Source organism: Bombus impatiens, unplaced genomic scaffold (assembly GCF_000188095.3).
Source record: "Bombus impatiens unplaced genomic scaffold, BIMP_2.2 scf_0526, whole genome shotgun sequence".
In the NCBI taxonomy this organism is placed as follows: Eukaryota; Metazoa; Arthropoda; class Insecta; order Hymenoptera; family Apidae; genus Bombus; species Bombus impatiens.
The window spans coordinates 499,642-518,571 of record NT_176945.1 but is presented as its reverse complement, the minus strand read 5'-3'; the positions used below and the strand labels follow the sequence as shown (position 1 = coordinate 518,571).

The 18,930-nt window shown below is 42.0% G+C and overlaps 1 protein-coding gene across 5 annotated transcripts in view; it reads left to right on the top strand.

Moving 5' to 3' along the window:
• Positions 1 to 18,930, top strand: part of LOC100745788 (protein pangolin, isoforms A/H/I/S) — a 297,400-nt gene that overhangs the window by 254,420 nt on the left and 24,050 nt on the right. For 4 of the 5 annotated variants that reach the window (XM_033321911.1, XM_024369119.2, XM_033321912.1 and 1 more), the window contains exons 1-5: positions 165 to 2,066; positions 3,360 to 3,507; positions 13,475 to 13,565; positions 15,953 to 16,048; positions 17,075 to 17,212. In XM_033321911.1, coding sequence (XP_033177802.1) covers positions 306 to 2,066; positions 3,360 to 3,507; positions 13,475 to 13,565; positions 15,953 to 16,048; positions 17,075 to 17,212 — 2,234 coding nt within the window. In that variant the 5' untranslated portion in view covers positions 165 to 305. Of the gene's footprint in view, positions 1 to 164; positions 2,067 to 3,359; positions 3,508 to 13,474; positions 13,566 to 15,952; positions 16,049 to 17,074; positions 17,213 to 18,930 lie in introns of those variants that run through there. The other variant, XM_024369121.2, reaches the window with a different exon arrangement.

Sequence of the window (18,930 nt, the reverse complement as noted above, 5' to 3'; positions counted from 1 at the left end):
CGTGGCAGCAAGTGCACGCGCCTCAACGCCAGGGCGACCTCCAAATCGAGGTCTATCGGTATACGTGGCGCTAATAGTCATCAGCCAAACCATCATCATCATGACCAGCAACGTCGACAAGCCGAGGTAGAAACAGGACAGGCAACGGACGTGGCTGACGAAGAAGAGAAAACCGTTAAAAGTGGCCAGTCTCAGAATGAAGGTACCACGACGACAACAACGACGACAACGACGACGACAACGACGACCAGAACGAGCAAGTCTGCGGTGGCAGCGTGCGAGGGTCGATCGTCGTGGGCNNGCGCATGCGCCAGCCCCTGGAGAGTGGCCTCGAGCCCCGTGAAAACGGCACCCTGGTGCAACGATGGCCGACCAGCAGACAACGCCGCCGCGAGCGGATCGCTACTACCGAGGATGATCCCAATCAAGGCGATGGTACGGTATCTTCGTCCACGTCTCTGTCTTCGCCAGCTGCGTCCTCCTTCACGGACGCGTCGTCTAGAAGGTCTATCTCGCCTCCGTCGAGTATCTCATCGCCGGCACACTCCACCTCGTCTACGTCTACCGGAGCTATCTCTCGGGAGAATAATTCAAGCAAAGATAACGATCGAGGAAATGATCGAACGAACGAAGAAGCAAATACGGTGGATTCTGGAAGGTACGGTAACGAGTCACATCAAGATAGAATCAGAAAAAGAAAACAGGAGAGACAGTGTTTCATCAGGTCACGAAGTGTTAGAGAGGTGATAACGGAGAAATCTGCGGTTGCTACGCCATCAACGTTGTCTACTTGTGTTCCTACTTCTTCGACGGTCTCCTCTTCCTCGCCGTTCTCCTCTTCTGTCTCCACGACTTCCGACAAGGTCACGGAACAGTTCACGCAAGCTAATATAAGAGGCTGCCCTCCGGTCACTCATTCGTCCGTTATAGAGAGCCTGAGGAACGCTCTGGAAAGCTACGATCGTAGTAGAATCTACCTCGCACATGTGTCCTTCCTGGATTGGCGGGACCTGCCTGGACGACGTCGCGCCACCTCCACAGCTGGCGATTCCGAGAGGGTGTGGGTGGTGGGGGCGGCAGATCACGAGGGCCACCACAGGACGCGACTGCTGGTAACCGGTCGCCATTGGCGGCCACGTTGCCTCAGACGAGTCAACATGCTCAGCCAGCCTGTGATCTACGCTGGTGGTGGCAGGGGTTCTCTCACGGTGGATCTGTTCCTCTGGTGGTTCCATCGAGAGTTTGCCGTGACGGCGATGGCCATGCATCCCGACGGAGCTGTGTTGGTCGCTGAGACCGCGGATTATTTACCACAAGAGGCTGACTGCGTGGCTGCGGATGGATTAGTCAGGTTGTTCGTGGTACCGAAAGATTGCCTCGAAATGAGGATCGTAATTAGAGAGTTAAGAGTCAGACTGGCAACGGGTGTTCTTTCTAGAGCCTGCTACGGAGTCCATCGGAAAATCTCCAATCCTAATAAAGAAACAGATACTTTAACCACGTATTTAAAGAGATTCACGTTGAAGGAAGCTTTCGCCGATCTGCACAGAGCATGGCTCAGCGTCAGGTCAGAAACCTTCGCAAGAAGTTGGATCCTGCCGCGAGATCGCGATGACCCCTCGATCGGTTGTTCGAACAACATCATCGGCCTCACTTTATCGTCTCGGATACACGCGTCTGATCAAGAGGAAGACAGGATGCTTCTAGTCGAGCTGCAGAACGTCGCTCGGGAAGTGGGTCTGGAGGTCAGCGACGACGAACTGAGCAAATGGATCCTCGACGACGAGAGCAGCGAAGCTTGGTGCGTCAGGAAGAAGGAGTTGGAGGAGGATCATTGCCGCGGGGTGAAGATCGAGGCGGAAGAGAAGTGGGCCGATTACGAGGGCGGGAAGCAACAAGGGACAGACGACGAGGAGGACGAGGAAGAGGAGGAGGATGAAGACGAGCCGACCGCGGAAGAGACCGTCGGTCTACTGTCGAGGGTGCTGACTTGGATGGAGCGGGAGCCTCTCGATCCAGGACTATTACTCGCTGTCAGATCGATGCGCGATACCGCCGCACTCATGGTAAGCACCGACTGATAAGAGACAACCACTCGACGAGGTATCGATCGCCGCCGCGAGAGTTGAAACCTCGGTGGGGTTGAGACTATGCGACCTTGCGAGCCTCGCGCCGTGCCTAGATTGAACTAATTCTCTTCTCTGCTCGACTGTTAGGAAGAGGAAAAGAGAGAAGGGAGAAGGGACAAGAAGGGATGAGACTCGTCGCGCGAGAGGACGTTGAAGGGCCACTCGAATTCGGCGATACGTCGTCAAGCCGGCGAATGGAAAGCCGAACGAGAGAACGAACCCTCGAACGTTCGAGGAGCGCGCGCCGCTGCCGCCGTCTTTGCAAATTAATGCTCGAGCTCGTCCTCTCGATAAGCGCGCTTTTCCCCCTTCGAGAGTTTATTGAATTGTATATTATATTTCCTCCTCGACGAGAGAACGAGGGCTTTTTAGTCCTCCGTGTCGTCCTCCTCGCCGATGGGACGACTCGTCCAATGCCGTCAAGGACAACGATGCTAATGTCTATGTTAAATAGGGAGGAACGGAAATGGTACTCGACAGGGGCCGATCAAAGAATCGGGTACTACCTTTGTTCGATCGTTAAGCCAACTTGTTCATGATAGGAAGGTTGTGGTAAATGGGATGGTTTTGATGGTAACTGGCTGATCGTTGTTTGATCAAGGATAACTTTATAGTCACCACTTGATCAATCGGGGATTCTTCGTTTTTAGGCATCAATTATGATATTAGTCTTTTTATTTTTTAACCTCTACGATCCGTTTTAATTATACATGTCTCGCGTTCTTAATATTTCAATATCGAAACGGTATCGATATTTTTGAATATTCCAATGTTTGAATAAATTTTAAATTTATATTTCTCAATGACACGTGAACGGAGAAATAATCCATAAATTAAAACCCGATTAATCTTCTTCGACATAACGCGTCGATATCTTGAAATTTCGAAGTTCAATTAGCAAAACAGGCGGCGCATCATCGATCAAACGATAGGGGGGAGGTGATGGAGAAAAGAAATCAATTTATATCGTCTCACGCAAACACCTGTCGATGCTTCCGGAGTATCAATTAATTAATTGATATCCCCTGGCGGATTGCTAATTACCTGGCTGCATTAACGAAGCATTAATCAACACCGTATTAATTAATTACTCGATAACGATAATGCAACGTCGACACGCGAGGCTTGTACGCTATACCGTGTCGAAAACGACGCCGGATATATACTTGTTTTCGATTTCACAACGCCCGTTCATGCTAACCGTTTCCCCTTTCTCTGTTTGATTTATAGGCGAGCAAGATGGGCCTGGCGGGGACGCATCCGAGCGGTTTGCCCTTCTTCTGCCCCAATGGGGACCACCTGACTCAGCCACCGCCTGCTCATATGGGAATTCCACCGTACGGGACGCTCGATGCGGGTAAAGCAGCCGCAGCGGCAGGTGAGTACCGAATATCGCCTTTAAATTGTATCTTCGAACAGGTTCAACGATGGTTACATCGTTTTTTTCTTTAGTTCTTTCTTGCAGCAGTGTATTGGAAATTTTTGGAGGGGGAATATTGAACTCAATGGTCGAATTAATGGTTCAAGTAGGATTGAAATTTACACGGGTACTTTTAAATTTAAAACTGGAAATTTCAAAATTATAGAAGTTGGAGTTTCTGAAAAATGAAATATTCATTCAAAACGGGCTTGATTTACACGGAGAGAACTTTTTTTACTTTAATTTTGCTAATCTCCGAATTCTAAATTCTTCATTTCGAAGAAGTGTTTCGGTGGTGTTCAGTTCTTGATGACCACGCGATAAAAGGGAGTAGAAGTTTCGAATCTACGAGATTCCGAGAGTACAAATTTAAACATAGAAATTTAAATTTCAAAAATTCAAATTGAAACTTCGAAACTTCGAATTTACATTTCAAAAATTCGAATTTTAATCTCAAAGATTCTAATCTACACTTCAACAATTCACATTTACATTTCAAAACTTCAAATTTAAATTTCAGAAACTCGAATTCAAATGTCAAAAATTCAGATCTAAATTTCTAAAACTTGTGAAGATTCGCATATCGGTTTCAAAAACGTGTGTTCAATCTACGTGCATTCAATTTTTAGATCTCTGAAATTTCGAACTTTAAAGTAACGAAACTACCGATAAATGTTTGCAATTAGAAAAAAGTAAGATCGTGTTAATTTTATGAATACAATGTGGCCATAAAGCTATCGTGTAATTGTTAAACTCCAAGTGAGGCATTGGCATCCAACAGCACTCCTCATCCCTTTGCCTCTTGATCCTGGAAGTTAACCTTAAACCATCATCAACTTTCCGCAAAACATACACAGAGAGGTTCCACCCCGTGCTATCGGTTGAATCAATAATTCTTTTACGAAGTTAAACCACTAGTGTCGGCGCAAATATTGACAACTCTCTCAAATTGTAATTGATGGAATACTTCTCTCGTTCCCTGTAATAGAGCAACACGGTCTGACTAGCGGTAAACTCTTCGCGTATCATTTCACTGTATCGATCCGCGCAAATATTAAACATCGTCCCTGTCCTAGACGAACAATACAAACAGGTTTTGTCTGCGGCTTGTCTCGACCAACGATAAGCAACGAAACGATTCAAATTATAACATGTTTCATCGATGCGTTTCATCCAAACCGTACTCAAATGAGCAACTTTAATTCGTTTCAAGAAATTTCTTTACTTAACACTCGAATTATCCAAGCGAAAGTAAAATCACTGAAATCAGAAACATTAATCCGGTTGCTTGTTTTTAAACGAAGTATCTAGCTATAAAACGAACTCTTCTAAAAATTAGTTTTTAAAAAAAGTATAGTAATATGAGAATTTTTATCTTTAAAATATCGATGTCGAAATTTCCAATCACGTAGCCAGAAGCTAAAAAGATGCATTCCGTTCTTACCCACATAATTCTACTTCAAATCAAGCAAATATACAACCAAGAATTCTCTTCGAAAACAAACCAACAATCTCCGCAGCCTTCGCCGTATGATAAAACGATCCAGCATTTCCAGAAGCCTCCAAAGAAGAGAATCTCCTCTCAAGAGTCGGCTACGTACATAGGCCGGGTTAGCGAGCTAGCTGCACAGTGTCTTTTGCTCTCGAGGCAAATTAAAACACGTCTGTGTCTCTACGTGGTCTCGTTTGGTGGTGGTCGTGCAAACATTGGTATTCCTGCGGGGTTCTAATTGAAGGAATATTTCTTATCGAGTGAAGGGTCCGCTGTCGATGCCGCGGCTCGAACTCGGAGGGAGAGATATGGAGAAGTAGGAAGAGACCGGGCGTCCCTAGAGAGGTTAACAAAGAAGGTTAGAGGGAGACGAGAACGGAAGCGGTGGTGGGATAAGAGAGAGAAGAGAGGCTCGCGAACTGGCGTCAAGTAGGAGAATAAGAGGAGGACTCACCATTAGGCTAATCAGCCAGGCATGCAGCCTCCCTCTGGCGCCGGGTCAAGGGGGTTTCAACCCGCCTCTCTATTTCTACAGCTTCTCTTCTTCCTACTCTCGTTGCACCCGCCCCCGAGACCGCCTCCCCTGCCTCTTTTGGGAACCCTTCGCTATCATCTCGCCAGCCAATGTGGATTAATAGTCGATGACCGGTGTATTTTCTTCGCGTACCAACGGTCTTCGCAGATAACGATAGTTACGGTGGTTACATAATGGTATCGGTACACCATTGTATTTACTCTGCTTATGGGAGATTTACAGCTGCGAAAATAATGCATAGAATATACATAATAGGAATATGAAAAATGTACAAAGTACAGAACCCGTTACAGTATTTAATAGGCGAAATAAATATCAACATAAGACCTGTGAATGAATAATAATAATAACGAAATGTAGAACCTGATCAAAAGGATAATTATAATTAAGGATAATTAATGTCAAGTATGGGTAAGAGGAAGCTTGGGAAACTAGTAAATAGTTTTTGATGGTGACACGGAATTTTTCAGGCATACTTGGCCTGTTTTCTGATTCTTTATTTTTAGGAGGAGCGCGAGGTCGAGAGAGATGAGAATCGGTTTTGTAGCATCGCGTGATCTCGCATTAATTTGCGGGCAAGTTGTTAATTAACTTTCGAAATTGGTATTTCTTAATCAGGATCAATCTTGCACAGCTGAATTAAAGTTAGTAGTAAAAGCAATAGTATGAGTAGTACTATTTTCAAATTCGCCTTCTTTTTAACCCTGTAACTACCACAAACTTCGAAATCTTCCACATCCTTTGACTTTACCGAAACTACCCCATCCACCAATTTCTATTACGCTCCATTATCCTTACAATACGTTTCTCTCCCTACAAAACTAAAATCGCCGAAGGAGAACGATTCGAATTCGGTTCGTCTCCACCTAAAGCGATCGTTTCAACTTACAACAGCGAAAGGAGGGAAAAAAATTGAGAGAAACGAAGACAGAAAGCCGACCCGGAGATTCTGGACGTGTCTGCGCGCGTGCGCGCTATCTTTCTCTTCTCTCCTTCTGCCTCGGGCCTAGTTCTCGCGTCACCCTCTGTTCACCCACGTCCCCTAGGTCCCTGGAATATGTAGATGGGGTTGATAGCGTTTATGCACGACTACGAGTTCGTACGGCGGCTCAGGTTCTTTGTCTTGCAAACGAGCGAGCATTTTGTCCCCACCCTCTTTTCCTCCTACACTTCCTCCAACTCCTTCCTTCCCTCTAAGCTCGAGTTCACCCTCGTTCTCCTCTTTCCCTCTCCTACAACCACCGAGAGAATCTTCTTCCTCTTCGTTCCTCTTCTAGGAAGTTCTCGGCTCTGTTCAGCCACCACCCACTCACTCACCCGTTCTCTCGTGCTAGCACCCGACCAAGAGCACTGCCACCACCTCTCTCGTTCAGACCCTCCCCTAACCTCTCTCTACTCCTCTTCTGCCTCCTCCCACGTCACGTCATCTCTTCGTCCCTGTCTTCCTTCCCTCTCCGTTCCTTTACTATGTCTGTATGTTACTCACTATGCCTATCTTTGTCTAACGCACTAGCTTGCTGGTTTTCTCACTTTATTGCACCATTGCTTGCTCGTGTGTCCTCCCGGAGGTTCGTATTGTATGTACGTGTTACTCAACTATGTCTACCTTCGTCTAACGCATTAGTTTCCAGATTTTCTCTCGCTTCGGTCCATATTCTACTTCTCTGTGCGTCCTCTTTCGTAAGGTCGCTCTGGTATGTCACTGTTACTCATCGCGTATATCTTTGTCTAACGCATTGCTTTTCGACTTTTCTCTCGCTTTGTTCCATGTTTGTCTCTCCAGCGTTCGAAATCAACCAGTCGACGTCTATGAAGACAGCCCCAGCTCTTTCTCTCGCTCGATGTTCTCGCTTTCAGGAATATATTTCTAATTAGCTGCACTTTTATATCTTCACTACGTGTTTATTCCAGGATTCCATGAAACAGAAAAGAGTTGGGTGATGACAGTAAAGGTGGGCTTTAGGGTACCAGAGAGTCGAGAGCGTCGAGTCCCTGCTCCACCATTGATCCGCTTAATTTTCCTCTTCTCACACCACCCCCTCCCCCAACGTAGGCGAGCTTTCTCTTTTAAGTTTTCTCGCTTTTTCGTAGTACTTCCGTCGATTCGAGCTTCCGTCGCGATTATCAGCCGCTTCTTCGTACTGTTCCTCCTGTTGCCTTTTTTGCTCTGATAGTTCTGTATATTTGGTTGGTACGATTTGGCGTGGCCAATTTCCGATGTAGATAGAGTTTCAGAGGTTTGGCAATTGACTGACTTGTTAGGTTTGAATTTATGCTAATTTATATGCAAAAATAGTCGTGCAGTTATGTTACAAATTATACAGGCAAGTTAACCCTCTCAGTTATCCCTCAATTAGCTAAACAATTCTCACCAATGGCACTCAAACAAGTGTAATATTGTTCAACCCTTAAATTCCTCCGAACAATTGTTATTATCTTGCGATGTACCAACTGCGTATCTTTCATTAAATCTTACATGAATTCACCGTTTTAACAAAAATAATAATACGAATATTAATATCAATAATCATATTATTCCCCTGTTACCTAAACCAACCCGGAATCTCTCCTACACAATAAGCATCATAAACAGCTGCGATAATAGCATGTAGCAGTTACGATTGTTCAAACGTACTACTGGCAACTCACAAAAGGCACCCCAAATAATTTGCACCCTATTCCGTTACACAAGAATAAGCCACACTAACTTCACGAATCTTCTCTCGAAAGCAAATCAACCCAGTCGATTAATGGACATAATAGAACGTCAAACAAGACCAGGAGGAGTATCATAGCCACCCCTGTGGCACCCCTGCGCGCGCGTGTTACAAGCAGAAAGCCACTCGGCCTCTTTCACCGGTGGCTGCGATTCTTCGAGCACCGTAATCCTTCACGAGTAGGTTCTCCAGTTTTCTCGCCGCTTCGAGCGGTCACTTTGACATCTTTGTCGGGCTTTCCACGCGTGTGTCGCGGCCTCGCGCCGCCGTAAATACACTTTTCCTCTCGTTCGAGTGTTAAAATACCACTTGAACGTATCGTCATCGCAAGCAGACGTCGAGTACCTCGGCTCGAGTACGCGAGTCAGCCCGAGAACGAGGTCCTTCTTTCGCGAAAGTTATTCTTTCGGCAGCCCTACACCTTCGAGGGGAGGACCAAGTACGCGCCCTTGAGATTTTCGCGGATTCCTACTAACGATCCTCTCGTTGGTTTCAAGATTAGAATATTAGGATCGTTGAAACCGCCTTTTTTACGAACTACATCTTACGCAATATTGTTAGCGAAGTTTTGCGAGTCGTAAGTTACGAGTTACCAAAGTTAATAAATATCCTTACACCATACGATTTTCATTACACAGCAGTGTAACAAGTTTACTAATGAAACGAATGAAATTTTACACGGAAATTTGAGGAATTCAAAGTTACTTGATTATCCTGTTGATTATCCAAGAATTTGTAACTTGTCAATTCGTTAATAATAGTAGTTGTGTAAAATTGTTCGTATCAAATTTCCACATAAAGAAATTTCTAGGTAATAGTTATCTTAACGTTCAGCGATTCAATTATACACACGTATATACGTTTTCACAATAATCTCCATTTCATACTAGTCTTTGATATCGAGATACGATTAAAGCAGCAGAGTCTGCAACGGTACCTATGCTAACCCTCCGTCTCAAAAACCATCCCTTTGTCGATTTCGCCCCGGGAAACGTGTTTCCTCCCCTGCGGAGACAGGCACGAACCCCATAGTTCTCTACCGGTAACTATAACCGATTAAATGTTAACGATATCGTGTAATAGTCGCAACTAAATCAGTGAAAAACAAACCACAGAATTGTCCGCTCTCTTCTACGAAATAAAATAGGAAGAAAAAGAAAAAATAGTCGAAAAGCATCGAAGTCGTCGACCGGAGGGAGAAGGCAAGGAATAGAAGCGGGACGAGGGACGGAAAGACAGAGAATATCGCGGTATACGGAACACCGGGAGCTCGAGTTGTTCGAGAATAAAAGAGTAATTTTCCGGGTGGTGAGACCCCGATAATGGGGTTGCAGACTGCCGAGTCGACTGGAAAGTGATTAAGCACACATGACGGAGCCCGCGGACTCGCCAGGATATTACGAGCCACCCCTTTCAACCCACCCGACCTGGCCCCCGCCTCCACAACCCTCCGTAGGTTCCCTTATATCATCCAGTTCTTCTTCTGCTCTGCACTCAGCCGCGGTTCGTACTTCTAATTCTCGTCCCTTACCTTGTTCGTACACGATATCGGACAGATAACGACCCCTTCCTGCGTTTCCACGAGCTGACTGATCCAACCAACCCCCTCAGACCATTTTTCTCTTTTCAGTCTGCGAATCGAGTCTCTCGGTCTCGATATCGACTCGTCTGTCTTCCGTTTCACGGCATCGATTCTTCCGGGTCCAAGGAGATCGGCTAGCAACCCTTTACTTCGAATGCTAATGAATCATCTTCGATCGTAGGTAGTAATCTTACAGGTTCCATTTTAGGAATAAAAGTTAACAGAGTGGAATGGAAGTTAACAGAGAGATTAAGATGATTCTTAAGGCTGTGTAGTTAATTCGATATAGTTGTTATTAAGAATGTAAGCCTCGGTTTGAATTGGTTCGTTGGGGAGGGGGGGTTATTGGTAGATTAGTCTATAAGTTGTTGATAATGGAAGTAATTAGAAAAATAATAGAATGGAAGCGCAAAGTGGAACGTATAGGTTTAAGTAAATCGTTCTGCAATGGACAGACAAATAATAAGAAGAAGAAGGAGATATAGGGAAACTGTTATTAAAGGATTGAGAAACGTTTCGAGGAATAAATTTAGTTATGCATAGACAAGAATACGAAGATTAGCAAATGTTGATAATTAATAACAGTTAAACTGTACATTGCCATAAACAAAGTATTACTTGCTCTTCGTTGGAAAGAGGATAAACACGCATTGAAAATATCAATGGGATAATTCGTCTATTCTTCTTCATCCTCCAATTATAACAAACGCAACATAGGGTATAACAAACAAGAAAACATATAACAAAGAATATATCAACATACTAAACATAACAAAATATTACTTCATTCCTCGTTGAAAAGGACTAAACGTGTATTGAAAATATCAATGACCAATTATTCGTCTAACCTCGTCAAGAGATATCGAATCAAGAAAACAGAAGAACATAACAAAGAAGATACAAAAATGTCATGATATGTATAACAAACAGACTATACCAAACATAACATACTACACTTGCGATACAATCTACGCTAACTTTCCAAAGTTCCATCAAACTGTACCACGAGTCTGCCAAAATAACACCTATCATCGAACAATCTGCCTCGCCTCAATCCCAAAACCATACAACGCTTACAACGTCCCAAAACGCTCAATTAGCCGGAACTTCCTCTAGCAACGTGTTCCCTTAAGCTTCGATTTTCATCGCGCGTCTCTACTCTCGAAACGTTGCAAGCAATCCTGTCCACTAATCGAGAGCCACAGCATCTCTGCCTCTCTGTCTCGTCCAACGATAGACACGGTCGTTATCCGGACACTGCAGGGCTTGGAGTGGCCCTATCGTAGAAAACCACGCGTTGACCGATTTCGTGCGCCACCGGAGAGTCGCGCTTGTGGGACGGTAGCCTTCGGGACATATTCGAAATGCAAAAAGGAAGAACACGAAGGTGGGGTGAACCGGGTGGAAGGTGGAAAGAGAGTCCATCCACAGTATACGAACGTTATAGAGGGGCAACGACGACGCAAGGGGAGGAAAGAGAGAAGTATTGGCCTCGTCAAGCGGTTTCAGGGCTTGCCGATATTCCGGCCGCTTCTCGTCGACCCTTATGAAGCCAATTACACTTCGCCTCGCCAAAGGCACCCCACTTATAGGCGGCAGTCGACGTTTCTGGGGCTCTTCGGGGGCCGCGACCGGTTCTGCAGCACGTATACCGGTTATGTATTAGATACCGCCACTGTGAAAGCTACGCGCACCCCTTTTCCTTCTACCTACGTCATCAGCCTCGTGTAACGACGATCCGGGGCGACAGTGTGGATACACGAGGTTTCCAGTAATTATCGATAGGGTGGAGTCTGGCTTCCAACAACAGATATTCAGTTTTTTTTTTATTTCTTCTTTGCTGGATGGGGCTTTTGTTGGTTGGGCTACTGGTTGGAAATTTAAAATGTAATTATCGGGATTTTTGAAGTCGTTATTGGTACATTATCGGCGTACAAGAAACATCTTGAAGGCTTCTAATACGTTTTGAATCGTAGAGAGTAACAGTGATTTTCATCCTCTGATTCACTCGCGTAAAATTTCCATTATACGACGGTCCGAGATGATAGTGCGGGCACAGAAGGTTTTCCATAACAATCAACAGAATGGAACAGATTGAGGGACGGATAGCGATCTTCTATTTCTTTCCTGATGGGTTATGGAAATCTTTCTGCTTGGAGAAACTAGTTTTAGATTTGGAGGAACTGATTGTACGTGAGAGAATTCTGTTAGGGGTTTTTAATACGCTTCGCGTCAGTTCTAAACTTGGAGTAAATTGGGCATATAATTTCAAGAACTTTTAGAGACACTTCAATTTATAATTCGCGCTATTTTATTTACATTTAGATATAATCTTTTCCTTACTATAGGGACAAATATTTCTTACAGAACATGTAGAAAAGATTTCGTCTCTTCGCATAAACGTTCCTAACATTCTCTAATGTATATTCTACGAAATACAATTGAGAATCATTTACGAATATGATATAGAATGCAAATTGTTATCAAACAGACTTTCTTTAGACGGATGATAGTGTCGAACGTCGAGGGGACCGTGGCCAGCGATCAATGTCCGCTCGCCGGGTCATCCGATTTGTGTTTGTAGTGCAAAACGGCTCGATATTAAATACATAGTCCTCCTTTTCTCCAATAGGATCGTTCTACTTTGATCTCGTCCATAATAATGTTTATCCTGCATCCGTTGATGCGAGGCCAGGAGACGCGACGCCGTCGGCGTACCGATCAACCCCATAAAAATATATCCTCTCTAGAAAGTCGTCCACAATGATGGCAATTAAACATTAAATAATATCACTTAAAATATGTCACTAAATGAGATTCTTTAATTACAAAAAGTTGTGTTTCTTGAATTTATAGAGGAAAATCCTTTGATTTATAGTATCTCAGTAATTTATAAAATTTTGTTATTATTATTTTTAGATAGACAATGGACTTTGATACAGCTATATATCGCGTTTCTGATTTACTATTCAATCGTGTATTCAGGTATCTGCAAATTACAATTGCAAGAATTACTCCTCGACGTTAGCAAGTGTACCAATATTATTTAATTATTTAAATTTCGATGTTACTATTTAGAAAGCACTTCGATATTAACAATGGACAATCTTATCTTTATCCAGTACGATTATTACTTCATATACAATTTCTAGGTCCATAACAAAATTCACGAAGTAAAAATCGTTCGATAGAATTGACCACCCGCGGTAGGCAAGGCAGAATACAATTTTTTCTTAGAAAAGAAAAAAGCAAACTAAAAGTAAATTGTATGCAAACCAAAAAATATATTGTATGCTTGTTCTAGGCAATGGTCAGAAATTACGAAGCGATATGATAACGTTTAAATATGATTAAATTTGTTTAGAAGTTCGAAAACGGTCAATTTGACCGGCGCTGATAAGTTTAGTATCATAAGTTTAGTACTATATAAGTTTAGTATAAGTTTAGTTTAATCATGTATAACTTGCATTAATATTTTTCAATGTCCCCGTTGTACATTTTGCGATATCGCTTGGCATATCTAGTTACTTAACATTCGTGACAAGATAAAGGAACTTTTGAAGAGAACGGAATAACAGCATCACTGATTTTTGTTGCAGGTCTGACGAGAGCACCCATGTATCCCTTCTCCACGGGTCAATATCCGTACCCCATGCTTAGTCCGGAAATGACGCAAGTCGCCGCTTCCTGGTAAGTCAATATACCACGATATAAAACGTCACTGGCAAAAAGCTGCTTAAACGAATCTCATTACGTATCTCTCGTTATGCAATAACAGAGATAATTAATCTTCTTGTCGACTTTAGGTACCAGAATCGGAATATTACAATTTCCCGATAATTTCACGTCCCCGTCACGATTAAACGAACAGCCGTTTATCATATTTTCGTATTGTGGGAAATGTGGATAAAAGAAACGGATCGAATACCCACGATACGAGATACGCTTAAAGCGAAATAAAAGTTCCAAGGATTCGAGTTCGATGACAAGTGGACCGATTTACATGAGAAACGTCCAATTTCTCGAACAATATTATAATTCTACCTTTCGCGTACTAACGATTCAACCCTCGAACGCGCCACTCGACCAGGATAAACGCGATTTTTATTTAACCTCGCAGATATTCCCCTTTTCAACCCTTCCTTCCTTTATTCTTTCTCATCTTCCGATTGTGCGTTCGTACTCCGTCGTTAAAAAGATTATTTGAGTCAGCTGTGCCCCGTTATTTTAAAATTCAATCTTGAACTTCGCATAGAATTATGGAATTTGCAAATATATTATGAGATGCTCAAGACCTTTCAGAGAAAAGCTACAGGCGAAGAACAGAATAAGTTGCACTTTTTACAAGGGAGCAGTTACATCTCGTGTTATAAAGGTTGTTTTTTCATTTCTGCTTCAACATTTTTTTAAACATCGCTCGTCGTAATATTCAAATATCGAAGATGTTAAAATATCTCTTGCTTTGATAATTATACTTAATAATTATATTTCGTTTCCGCGAAACTGTATCAACTTAGCAGCTATTTTTGAAATACTTACATCTTGTTTTCGTTTTCAATTATGTCATATTTTTCTGCTTAGTCAGACAACAACATTAAGATGAGAAAACCAAAAATATGTCCGCGATCTTCAAACGCAAATCGCTCGAAAATCGTTCATAGCCAAATTTGGCCAACTACAGCACATCGAATTACCTGACTCGATCCAGGTATCTTACTGACTCAAATAATTCTACCGTATCTTAAGAGAAGAAGTTACGAATCAAAGCGTTGGGGGCAAGAAAAATCAGAATTTCAAGAAGAATAGGCCAACAAATTTCTCGATTCAGTTCTCGTTTTTCCGACCGAATCACGGCTCCGTTTCCTTGGTCATCCTCTCAGTTCCGGTCTATTAGATCGCTGGTGAACGACGTAGTCGCCATCGTCGCCGATCCACCTATAACGCTGACCGCATGAACCAACCCTCTTCTAGAGGCTGCCTCCCTCCTTGTTATTTGCTTTCTGCTCGAATCGTCCTAAATTGAGATTTTCCACGGGTGATTAGGCTCGTTCTTCTCAATTAGGAGGGCGGAACCACGCTTTTCCCCGGCGATCTCGAGCCATTCGTCGCGTTCGAGGAAGTAGCACGCCGCGAACAGCTTCCACAAGGATTTCTGGTCGAGTGGAGAGGCAATTGTGGTGGAATTTTTGTTTAAAGGGCTAGGAATTTAGGTTTGATCGTGTAAATTGAAGTTTGAAAGATTCGTGTCTTTTTGGGGAGTATTTTCGTGGAAAGAAGAAATGAAGAAATGGAGGAAATTTCAGTTTGAAGGAGTAAAAGTCGTGTTCAATTTTGTAAATTGTAGTTTGAAGGATTTGTCAGCCTTTCTTCAAGAGATTGTAAATTGAAGAAGAAACGAAATACGATGGCGGGAATTTTGAATTTAAGGATGAAGATTTTAATTTCGTTGAAATTTATAAGGAAATCGAATGTCCAAGATTGCTTTCTTTTAAAGGGATTGTTGCAAAGTGAAGAAGAAATTATAATGGAAAATTCGAAGCATAATTCTGTGAAGCAAAATTTACAAGATTAAATATCTTCCACGATGATTTTTGTGATAATTGAAATAGAATCGTAATAGAATGAATTTTTACTTCAGAGATTACAGGTTTAGACGTAATTCCACGATGCTGATACTTGCAATGGAAGATTAGCATCGTGTCGGAACACTTCAATAAAAATAACGAAGACACATACGCCAAGGAATTTTGATTAAAAAGATTGAAACTTAAATACTATTTTGGTAACAGAATTTAAAAAAAAATTCCATGTATTCTGTCGTCTAAAAAAGTCAACTTCTTGATCTGCTGCTTTTCTGAAGAATAAGCGTTACAGTTATTTTGCCAACGCTTTCTGTATATTCAGTTTCGTGAAATTCATTCGTTAACCGTTCTCCTTTCTAAATAAAATTACATGGTAATCGAGAAGGAAACGCTTGAGAAATCATGAAAACCGCTCTAACAACAGAGACTGTACTGTACGAAGACAATTACTTTCAGACTAATGCTTTTGTTTGACAAGCAACGATTTCGTTTCAGGCACACACCGAGCATGTACCCTATTTCCCCGGCAAGCACTGGTTTCCGAAGTCCATATCCCACGAGTTTGCCCATCACAAGTTCTAGTTTACCAAGGTTAGTAGGTGATCGAAATCGGATTTCTCAAGTTCGTACAAACACTCTAATTTCTGTTACACATTACTTCACTCCGCGTCTCTCTACGTATACACAAATAATTTGATCGATGAACGTTTCAACTTGCATCCTGCAATAAACTTTCGATATTGCAAATTCGGTTATCTGCACCAACCATCTGCGTGATTAATTACGAATTATTTAATAATATTTGTAATATCTGTTTATTTCGAAGAATCTTATATTGTTAAAATTATTATTATTCCTTAAACGGTGTTGACACGTTCAATTAACAATAACACTCGTAACTTTCTTACATTTTTTACCTCATCAGGGATGAATCTATTAAGAATAGAAATCGTTCGATTGTTTTTATATCTTCTGTAATAACTCTAGAATTAAGGACAAATTATCTAATATCCCTCAAGAGGTGAAAAACACTGAAACCATCGACCGAACGTCATTTCTAAAATCATTGGTACTACGAATGTTTGCGCATTTATGTAAAGCTTTAAAGATATTGGGCTGTTCCAAAATATTTTTTGTTTCGTATTATTTTATTGAATTATGTATGATCCAGTGGAACAAAATGGATGAAAAGTTTCAAGGTTCGAAAGTTTCTTTCGTTTTACAAGGAAATAATAGATTCACGACATTAGGTTGTCCCAAAAGTTTCTTCCGTTTTATGATTCTATTGGATCATACATGATTCAATAAAGTAATATGAAACAAAAAATGTCACGCATCTATTATCTCCTTATGAAACGAAAGAAACTTTTGCGACAACCTGATACAAAAATATCGAGAATATACACATAGAAAACTGTACAAGATATCCAAAGAATGAATAAAATATTCGAAAATTTAAGTTTCGTTAAGTTCAGAAAGGTTCAATTAGTTGTGCTCGTGGGAGTGTAAATTCGCATGAGCATTCGTAGTCTAATTATTACTGCGACATCGTAATAATCTCATTCGATAATTCTCTAGCGTGGCAAAAATAACGAAATTTTCTGCAACTTTTTTCAGTGATCTCTACCGGTTTTCGCCGACGGGTCTGATGCCCCCGCACCCTGGACTTAGTCCGCACGCACACGCGTTGGCGTCCCACGCACTGGTATCCTCGGCGCCGAAAACGGATCATTCCACCCTGGATCACAATCACAGGTTCGTTCCTATCGATATTTCAGCGACACCTACGTCCATTCCACCGAATCAAACGATATTATCTCCTTCAATAACCTTTTCCCTATTCCTTTTCCCCATTCATAACGTATAGCAGAACATAAATATCGATCCTTCCCTACAATTGACACAGTCAAACAGTTCACCGTTACCGTCTACTGATCGGAAAGATATTCCATCGGATTAAACCTTGGAGTAGTTCTAATCGATACTGACAATTAAACTGCGAATATTTATGCAATTTCATAGTTTTGAGAGTACAATGAAAAAAAGGAAAGAAAAGGAAAAAATAGAACCTGGGTAGAAAATCGTTTTACCTACCAAGTATTATAGAAAGCACCGTACTTCGCGCGTTTTTTATACCTTTTTCGTATCGTGCGTAATTTTCCATCCTAATAATTTCAATAATTGAAAACAAATCAGAGTATACTTGTAACGTATCAAGTATCGCAATTCGGGTGGAGTAACCATTCGGTTGTTTGGAACGATCGGAGTTGGTATGAAATTTACGAGAGAAAGTTTCGAGGGAAAAAACGAGAAGAAGCGTAGATACATCGATATATTGCAAAGAGCAGCTTGTCAAAGGTATAACACGGCTTTCTACAAGCCTGATGCTTTGATCGCATTCGCTGGTAAATATCGCAGTCGGGGGAAGCATTACCGAGGCCAGTCGATAATTTACTGGATGCACGATGGATACGCCAGAAGGGTGAAACTAAACCAGGGGACTATCTCTCTTTTTCGTTCCACTGAACCAAAAACCAATATCTCTGGACGATATCCTCTGTGTACGATGATAAAACGAATCCTCGAACGAAACATTTACCTACAAGGATCTTTCATTTGTCTTGTCATCGATGGTGATAGATAACGAAAATGAACATGAACGTAAAACAGACGTAAAATATTGGTAGAGGAAAACGCTTAATCGATAATCGAATCAACGTAAATATGTGATGTGGTTTCCCTTCATCGGTTGCTAACTATTTAATCTCCCTCCATTGATAAAGAAAAACGTTTCATCGGTAGATAAAAACAAAAGGTACGCTACAAACGAACGTCAATGAAGAGACATAAATACACGATGGTTACCTTTTATCAGCTACTATTTCATATCCTTTTATCAATAAAGAAGACTCTTTGTAAATAGACGAAGAGAAACACTATATTCGAACATAAACGTAAAAACGTAAATATATAATGTTTCCCTTTTATCATCAACCATATCATACCCTTTTATCGATAAAGAAAGACACTTTCACCGATACGCACCGGATAAATCAACCTGCACGTAAATTTACAAACGTGGATATAATCGATGGTTCCTTTCCATCTCGGATATTACTTTATATCCTTTTATCGATAAAGGAAGACACTTGACCGATTTACGTCAGATAGATGTCTATCTGGACATAAACTGAAAAACGTGGATATATATATATATATATATATGGTTGCTCTTTATCAGGTACGATTTGATATCCTGCCATCGATAAAGGAAAACGCTTAGTTCGGCCCGTCCGTTGATAAAGAAGCGTCGACTGGCAGTGTATCACGGGTTGACGGATAGTTTCACTGACGACCATAGGGGGTAGCACGTCACGGGGTGTTCAACCCTCGTACAGTCGTTCCCCCTTCACCGTCGAGCGACGTATAACACTTATTGAATGACTCTCTTCGCACAGCGTCTGCGCCTGCTG